The sequence below is a fragment of the Triticum dicoccoides genome, chromosome 6A (genome assembly GCF_002162155.2).
Source record: "Triticum dicoccoides isolate Atlit2015 ecotype Zavitan chromosome 6A, WEW_v2.0, whole genome shotgun sequence".
Taxonomy (NCBI): domain Eukaryota; kingdom Viridiplantae; phylum Streptophyta; class Magnoliopsida; order Poales; family Poaceae; genus Triticum; species Triticum dicoccoides.
The window spans coordinates 176,696,380-176,705,406 of record NC_041390.1 but is presented as its reverse complement, the minus strand read 5'-3'; the positions used below and the strand labels follow the sequence as shown (position 1 = coordinate 176,705,406).

Sequence of the window (9,027 nt, the reverse complement as noted above, 5' to 3'; positions counted from 1 at the left end):
CAAGTGGTGGCTGATGATGGATTTGATGCAAGAGCGGCATTAGTAGATGGAGTATAAGCATTCCACGCTTAGGGCACCATGCCAGTACGTCAGCTTTCTCACAATGAGGCTAAAGTTATGGAGCGTGTCATGGTGTTAACGTTCCCTTTGTTGTGCCGGCACGAGATGGGCATTGTTGGACGAGCTAGTAAGTGAAGTTTGTGATACCATTTTACTTATGGGATCCTGATGTCCCATGTCAATATGTCTGATCTGCTTGCTACTTTCTCCTAGGATAGATCAAAGTTGATAGTTTGACAAATTAAATACGGTACTCAATATCTCTGATCTGCTTGCTATTTTTTCTAGGATTAGCTGATCGCAAATCTCACATGTTACCATTCACATTTACATATGCAACAGAAACAAATAGATTCACAACGCCGGTACTCATATATGTAATAAGATATCGATGGGCATTCAAATTCTGCAAAGGATACTTGTACATTTGGCGTTATGTTGTAATTTAGCAGTGATCATATATAAAATCTGGTTAGCAGAGATCATATTGCAACCTCAAAAGGGAAAGATTACATAATGGTGTGGGAAGAAAGTTTGTATAGAATAGTAATACAAAATACAATGCTTGTTCTCCTTTATCGTTGACCAGTTCTTGACCAACATAAATCCAATTGCACAAGCTTCAACAGGGGAAACTAATGTTAATCTCGATATATTTGATACCATGTATACACTTCAAAGGTTAATTACCGCGTCTAAAAAAAGTGGCCAGCAGCACAGGTACATAAATTTTCTAGTGATAACAAAGTACATGACCTCATGTACCACAGTCAAAATTGCCTACACACTCTACTAATGCTATAAATCATCATTCTTTGTGTTTACGAAGGACAAAAATAATTGGCTATATGATATTTTCTAATTGAAAAATATATAAATTATGTTACAAACAATAATCTTTTACTGCAAGAAAATAATAGTTGCATTAATTTTTAGCAACACTTTGCATGCCAAATTAATGACATCAGTACATGCCTTGCAAACAAAATTCGAGGATTATTTCCTCCGTACTACACTACTATCTCCCTTATGGCGATTCAACAGTTTAGAACAAAGTTAATCAGCATATTGTCCGTCAGAGTTTGCTCACACGCCGAGAAAAATGTTTTATACAGGAGCATATTGAGCAGGAAATATAATACCTGCAGAGAGCTTCAGTTTTACAACATTTTAGCAAATTTAATTAGGAAGTTGACATTTTTTCAGTTTAGTGATAACAGTAAGTGTGGCTTGACATGAACATCAAGCAGTGCAAGTTATATGGATCTTGTCAGCTTCAAACTGTACTGAACCTCTATACGTGATAAGAAACAACTTTTGAAACAAAGGGCCCAATGTAGTACTCCCTATGTTCCTTAATATAAGTCTTTTTAGAGATTTCAATATGAACTACATACGAAGCGAAATGAGTGAATTTAGCGAGTATATTTGTATCTAGTGACTATTGATATCCGTATGTAGTCCATACTCATATTTAGAAACAGAGGGACTATATTTGTATCTAGTGACTATTGACAAACTAATTTTTAAATTGTTTTCATTTAAAGCTAGAATGAGCTGATCACCATTGCTCTATTGTGTTCCAAACTAAGATTGACCTCAACACACACAACAGCACAAACGTCCATGCTCAGCCTACACCATTAGAATTTCTCAAAAAGGAAATGTGACACTCTGGAAGAAAATATACATAACCAGACAAGCATAAACTACAACACAATCTAGCATATCGACATCATCTGCCCTAGAAGCATTTAAAAGCAAGTAAAATTAAATTTGGGTGCAGAATCTGATTACCTGAGGTACTCTACAAGCCCATACTTGGTTTGGCAAATCTTCTATACTTTCTTTGCCATGTTGACCATGCCAACCATGCAACTCTAAATTCCAACGACAACAACAATCCAAGATTTGTCCTCGAATAGTTTCAGTCGTTACTACAGAAATGTCAGATGATGGGGCTTGAGTTTTCTACTGATTATATAGAACATAAAGCAAAACAAAGAAAGCCACCCAAAAATAGCTATAGAACAAAATTGCACAGAAACAGTCCGAATCTGATTCAAGAAAGATGTAGTAGTATTGTAAAATAAATTAGCATCCAATATAACCTGAGATAGCAGATTGACTTAGTGGCATCTCACCAAGTACCTGTAGGGTGAGGACTATCATTAATCACACAGTTCATTATGAAAGCCTGCTCCCCACATTGACAAAAAGAGGCCCAATTGTCGTGCATATGGGAGAACATATTGAAGCAAAATTGGAAGATATGGCTGCACGCTTCAGTAGAAATATATATGAACTTACCGTTATGCAGAAAATGTGGAACGTAGCATTACATGAGGTATTTTAATGGAGAAAAACAGGTACCCATGCGGCAAATCTAATCGAGACAATACTTAAATTTCTGTCATAATATAATTATGTACACGAATTCAAGGCAATTAGGTTAGAAGCGAAGTCAGAAATTTGCTACTGTGAGCTAGATTGCAGGCAAGAGTTATGGCTTTATGGGATGCATGAAATCTACAAGTTAATTGGAATAGTCTCACTTGCAACATCAGTATATCACATATTCACATACACGATGCCATATTACAAAGCGTGCAAGCAGTTACCTACAGGTCCAGAGGAACTGTGCGAGGGGGAGGAGGCGTTGCTGACCTGTGCATCTTCCAATTGCTGCATCTTTTGTAGCAGCCGCAGTCCCCTAGTGCAGGAGCCAAACGGCGAATCGATGCCTCCCGTCGCCCTCCAGCGCCCAAACATGAAGGACGTAGGTGTCCACGTCACCCCGCTTGACACCGAGGGATTTCTTCTAGAAAGAGCGGCGTCGGCCTCCAGAAAGAGCGGCATCGGCCTCGGCAATGAGCGCATCCACGCGCAGCTCCAGAACGTGTACTTCACAGCCGCCTCCTCGTCCCGATCCTGTCAGATCCCATCCCCACACTAACACCTCGCAGAGGAAGAATGCAGCGAGCCAGTGAGGAACAGACTCCACTCGCCGAAGGCGGCCACCAGAGGAGACGCGTGGGGAGCGGGGAAGAGGCGAGCGGGAAGGCCAGATGGGTGGAGGGGAAGGTGGAAGGAGGACAGGTGCTACGCGTGGGAGCGACGGCAACGTTTTCTTGGAGGGCGAACGGATATGGGAGAGATTACGGAATATACGGGCGAGATTAGCGGAGCGGTGGCTGTGTGGGGGCCTGATCCAGATCAGGCGTGGGAAATTTCGTCCGCTCGGTGAAGCATGGTCAGCCAACAGTAATTGCTACATGCAATTGTGACCCCCGGTCAGATGTATTTAGGTCATTAGATCTCATTAGGTGGGACAATCTGGCGGCACAAATTAGCCTGGATACACATAATGGGGTGGCCTTAAAAAAGAAAACGTTTCATTGTTTAATAGTAGTATAGACTGGGTTAGAGCACCACAAGATTGAACCCACTACAAAGCACCTCTTACACTGAAGATAAATCGATTGAACTTGGCCAAAGAAGATAGATAGATCAAAGAGAAATACAAATCTATTAATTATGTAGCATGAAAACTAAAATAGATTCAGTTGATTTTAATGAACAATCTAATCACAAAGTGACAATTCATCATGTCCCAACAAAACATCACTGTTTACATTAAATTGATCTCAATCAAGAACGAGAACATGGTATTGAAGATCCAAAAGAGAGACAGAACCATCTAGCTACTACTATGGACCCATAGGTCCTAAAGTAACTAGTAATACATGGTCATGGAGGCAACAAGGTCGATGAAGAGGCCTTCGGCAATGGCTTCCCCCTCTAGTGGGATTTTGCAATAGGGCTCCAGATGAGATCTCTTTGGAGCAGAGGCTTGCGGCAGCGATAAAAATTTTGGATGCACGACAGATGGTTTCTATTTATAGAGAATTATGGCGGTGCAATTAGACTAAGGCGGTAACTGAGGGGCCCACAAACTCAAGGGGCGCGACCAACCCCTGGCCGCGCCACCTGTCCTTATGGGCCCCTCAAGGCTCGTCTTGATCTCTACCGAAGCTTCATGCGTTTCTTGTCACCCAAAAAAGTCTTGTTAAATAGACAATTTATTTTGACCTCCGCTTGTGAAACCAAAAACAAGCAGAAAATAGGAACTGACACTGGGCACTAAATTAGTAGCTTAGTCCTATAAAAATATTAAAATAATAATATAATAGCATGAAACAATCAAAAATTATAGATACGTTTGGGATGTATCACGTCCCGGGAGTTGAGCATTGGAAGTGTGACCTACACTCGTCGAGGCGCACGATGAGGCAGCGTCGCAGGGGCGGAGTGGAGTTGGCTCAGCCGTTGGGTCCTCTTGTAGCAGTGCCGCTGTTGATGTCGGACTCCAACAGGTGGAGGAGATCAAGATCAGCCACGTGTGGATGCATCGCGTGAGATGCATAATTTTTTGATGGTTATATCGACCGTCCATTGATCGAGTGGACAATTTTTTTTCTCTTGGACCATGCTCGGTTAGATAAATGTCCTGACAGAGGTGACTAAGTTAACCAGAATGTTTTGTTTTTTCTCATGGAGCAACAACCTCTTAGGACAGTAGATCTAATGGTCAGAAACACCCAAAATAAAAAAATGGACGGCCATAAATGCTAAGCGCGTGAGATGGCTCAGATTAGGTCGGCTTCATTAACCAAAAGTAGATGTCTACAGTGCTCAAGGGCCCCATGGACAAAATTTCATAGATTTGTAGGGGCTATTTTGCAAAGAATCTGATAAGCTAGCACTTTGCCTCGTTGGTGTCCATTTGTCAGCACACAAGCAATTTGTATCTCAAGCCCATATCCATGCCAAGTTATTGTACCTCTGTTCTAGGTTTTATAAGCTTTTGTATGAAAGTGAACCCACCCGCCAAGTTCTTGTACCAGAAGCATAATTATACCTCTTAAAAGAAAAGATCCCTTGCGAATCAACATGTAGTTGGATGGTTATGAGGACAGTAGTATCACATCCACCAGAGTTCAAGTCTTAGACTTAACATTGATGCTTGCATTCTACTGAACTTATTTCAGGCATTCTGGCGATATGCGTTCAGTGGGAGGAGACGTTCCCGTCGATTAGAAAGACTTTTATGGCGAATTCGTCAAGGGAAACGTTTGTGGCTGGTGCGCTGGCCGAAGATTGGGCCGGTCGCATGCGGCATGTACATAGAAGAGATCGAACACTCCCTGCTCCTCTCACCAGGATGTGTCTCGCGGGACCCACGCAACTTTCCCCCTTCCCTTCTTATCCATTCATGCACTCAACTATCCTCTCCCTTCTCTATTTCTCTCCCTTCCCAATCTCACATCTCCTCTCTATCTCTCTTCCCCCGCAGTAGCCATGGCCTTGCCCGCTCCACCGGCTATGAGTTTGCTGTCGCGGAACAACTCCAAGCCTGCTGCTGCGAGCACCTCCAAAGCCACCAAAAAAACACGAGCTCACGTTGGGCATGGCCTTATTTTGCAACTCCGACGACCCTCCTCCCCTCCCCCGCGCAGCAGGCATGGCAGTGGGAGACCTGCCCGACTTTTTATGCCAACTGGTTGCATCTTTTTTAAATCACTCCGTTCAAGCTTTTTCTTCAAAAAATCTATTTCTTTTGCATCTTTTTCCTGAAATCTGGTTCCGGCCTTTAAAATCGCTGGTTGTAGCATTTTGTTCAGGAATGCTACTACCGGAGTTCGTCCTGCCGGACCAGCGACGTTTTTTTTACAACCGTAGCCTGTTTTTACTGCCACCGGTGACTTTTTTTGCTACATACATGCACAACGGTGCTGGTCGACGGCGGCGATGCCTTTTCGTTGCTACAACCGTTTTGGAGTTTGCTGGAACCGACACCCAAATTTGCTACCATCGCCTTTTTGGGTTTGCTGTAAGGAACCGCCCAAAAGCTTCCACCGGATTTGGTTTTTGCTGGAATCCTCTCCAAAAAATGCTACCACCGCCTTTTTTGGCTGTCAGCCATGCCGTCGTCTGCCATTTGGTGCTGCAACTGGCAGTGGTGCGATCGCCGTCCATGGTTCGACGAGCTACAACCAAGGGTCTGCGAGAATTTTTGTTACAACCATCCTTGATGTTTGCTGCTGCGACGACAAATGGAGGCATTTGCAACCAGCAAGGCGTCTTCTTCCATGGCGACGGTGAGCCCGGGGTGGCCGGCAAGCGCGCGGCAGCCATGTTTCCTCTGTGATTTGTCGTACGGAAGGGATACGCTAGGGAGGAAAGATGCGTTGAGTCAGATCCAACGATACCTGGAGATCGCATCGGATGGATGGGGGCCAACCGGCGTCTAGCAGTCGCCATTCATTAATCTCAATATAATATGTTATGGCTCAGTCTCTCAGATGTGTTTATCGTTTTTATGTTCATAAGATGAGTGTACATGCATATGTACTATCAGATTTGCGTTGTACTGCGTTAAAAAAAAAGATCCCTTTTCCCCAAGCTCCAATCTGACCCAACGGCGAACGCGGCTCTAGACCCAGAGTAGTCTACCACCGCCGTGCCCTACAGTTTCCGCCGTGCCGCATCCTACGACACCACCGACGCCTCACCAGCCACCCCCAACACTCCGCCTCTCACGCGCGTCACCGCCGTCGCCGTCCCCGTTCCACCTCATCGCCCCCCCTGCCGCCCCCCACCCCGTCCGCGATCTTGGACGGCATTGGTTCCTGAGGTAAACCCAAACTAACCTCCACAAATTTTGGGTGTTTGCGCTGGTGCACGCCCCGGCGCACCATTAGATCCACACCTGTCTGCGATGAACCCTATCTTGCTTGGATTGTTCTGAGATACTTGTATTGTACGAGTTGTCTTGCTTGGATAAAATTTATTTATCCAGCTAATGGAAGCTTGATGTGCCAGAACCATGAGTTGGTTGAGGTGTTTTGGGTTTCAGCTCTGGCCTACCCCAACTTGTTTGGACTAAAGACTTTGTTGTTGTTGCAAAGATTATGGAATGACCACAGATCAGTGAAATGATAACCTGATGCGTTTTTCTTTGACCAAGAAAAGTCTTAACGGACAATACTTCCTGTTAGGCCGTCATATTACTGCGGAATGTTAGTTGTTAAACTAAGGCAACAGGCTCCACCAGCCAAAATGAGATGTGCTGATGTGGATCACCTGTCTTTCCTTTTATCTCCGTCAAAGTAGTTTTATGACACATTGTCGTTAGCATCACCACTTCATCTTGGAAGGATGGGTGTTATGTCATGAAATTCATTGAGCTATGATTCGTTTCTGCTGTTCTTTCCTTCTCTTGACTTGGGAGTTGGGATCATAATGAACTTAGTATTACTTTCGAATTTTGATTACTGTTTGTTGATCATCAATTGGATTGAGACCATCTTATGATTCTTGACTTCAACTTATCGCAAAATACTTTCGAGCACAGTTTTCTTTTGTTATACTGTTCTGAATACATTGTTTTCTGACTGTCTGCTCAGTTATTATCATGGCAGCAATGAATAGTGATCTGGGTGGCTTAGGTCCTAGGCCTGCAAATGCACCACCAAATCCTTTTGAAAGTGCCATGTATGGTGCTGGACCTGGACTTATCCGTACTGGACTTGGAGCATATGGAGAGAAATTTCTTGGTTCGAGTTCTGAGTTCATGCAGAGCAATGTATGTCTTCAACTTTATTCAACTCTCTTTTGTGGATAATATTTTTGAAACCTGCCAAGCTAACCTCACTTGATTGTGTCAGATTACTCAATATTTGTCCGACCCTCAATACTATTTTCAAGTCAACAGCCAGTATGTGAGGAACAAACTGAAGGTCGTCTTGTTCCCTTTCTTTCACAGGGTGAGCTCTGTTTCACTCTCCTTTTTTCCTTGCAAGATTTGCATGCTGTGAAGTCTCATAACATGCATGTTGCTTTATTGTCTTCCTTAAGGGTCATTGGACGAGAATAACTGAACCTGTAGGAGGAAGGCTATCCTACAAACCTCCAATTCAGGATATCAATGCCCCAGACCTGTACATCCCTTTGATGGCATTTGGCACCTACATTGTCATTGCTGGATACGCATTGGGAGTTCTGGGAAGGTAAATACAGCGTGTAGCACTCTGTATCTTCTATCTGGAGAACCACTGCACACTTTACATGACTGAATCATCTAAATGTGATTTGTTCGGTGATACAGGTTTACCCCTGAGGCACTGACCCTACAGTTCACAAGAGGTCTAGTTGGCTGGTTTCTGCAAGTCGTCCTCATCAAAGGTTTGCTGTACTCCCTGGGCAGTGGTGAAGCGCCATTGCTAGACATTGTGGCGTATGCTGGGTATGGATTTGCTGGCACATCTCTTGCGATGCTGGCCCGCATCTTCTGGAGCTACCTATACTACTTCATCATGCCATGGTTCTGTCTCTGCACTGGCGTGTTCCTCGTGAAGACCATGAAGAGGGTTCTTCTGGGTGGACCAAGGAGTTACGAGCGGCATCCGAGTCGAAACCACTACTTTCTGCTCTTCCTGGCGGTTGTTCAGTTCCCGATGCTGTTTTGGCTCGGCAACATCAGTGGTTGATCTTCCCGTCTTATCGTTGAGCTTGGTAACGTGAATCGAACTTTAGGAGAATGCTGTGCAGGATACACTCGTGGTTAACTTCTCCTGGTGAACTTGGTAATAGCTTACCTAATTGCTTAAGACTCTTGTGAAGCTAGTAGAGATGTCTGGATAAACAGATGAAAGCGCATGTAACTACTGTTTCCGTTTTCTGCTGGAGGTGAGTGAACTATGGTCACTTGGGATAGGATGGAGATGAATTGCTACACGTGTGCATTTTGGTTCCTACCGTACCGCCTCGGATTAGTTTTTTTTTGTTTTTTGGTCCCTCTTGTATTCCTGGAACTGTTTCACTTGAATGATGAAGATTACGTTCCTGTCTCCAGTCTACTGAAGACGCCACTATCTCCGATTATGTTCTTGTATTTTTTTTGGG

The 9,027-nt window shown here is 43.9% G+C and overlaps 1 protein-coding gene and 1 long non-coding RNA gene across 3 annotated transcripts; one reads left to right on the top strand and one right to left on the bottom strand.

Moving 5' to 3' along the window:
* Positions 1 to 464: 464 nt before the first annotated feature.
* LOC119318970 lies at positions 465 to 3,167 on the bottom strand. Its single transcript, XR_005154294.1, has 3 exons — positions 2,728 to 3,167; positions 1,858 to 1,997; positions 465 to 680 (listed from the first exon to the last, which is right to left on the bottom strand). It is a non-coding gene; the product is annotated as an uncharacterized LOC119318970 (long non-coding RNA).
* Positions 3,168 to 6,495: 3,328 nt separating this feature from the next.
* Positions 6,496 to 8,976, top strand: LOC119316495 (protein YIF1B-B-like). Of its 2 annotated transcripts, none has more exons than XM_037590822.1 (5): positions 6,496 to 6,757; positions 7,545 to 7,708; positions 7,791 to 7,889; positions 7,981 to 8,132; positions 8,231 to 8,976. In XM_037590822.1, exons 2-5 carry the CDS (start codon positions 7,547 to 7,549, stop codon positions 8,610 to 8,612), a joined length of 795 nt encoding a protein of 264 aa, XP_037446719.1. In that variant the 5' UTR covers positions 6,496 to 6,757; positions 7,545 to 7,546; the 3' UTR covers positions 8,613 to 8,976. The 2 variants fall into 2 exon arrangements, with proteins under 2 accessions (XP_037446719.1, XP_037446717.1); XM_037590820.1 differs by having other exon boundaries at positions 7,530 to 7,708.
* The last annotated feature ends 51 nt before the right edge of the window (positions 8,977 to 9,027 follow it).

Excerpts from the sequence above, each read along its gene's own strand:
- LOC119316495 (XM_037590820.1), top strand. The coding sequence starts at position 7,538 with ATGGCAGCAATGAATAGTGATCTGGGTGGCTTAGGTCCTAGGCCTGCA. Across the intron at positions 7,709-7,790 it reads CTGAGTTCATGCAGAGCAAT|ATTACTCAATATTTGTCCGA; the intron begins GTATGTCTTCAA and ends TGATTGTGTCAG. Across the intron at positions 8,133-8,230 it reads GCATTGGGAGTTCTGGGAAG|GTTTACCCCTGAGGCACTGA; the intron begins GTAAATACAGCG and ends TCGGTGATACAG.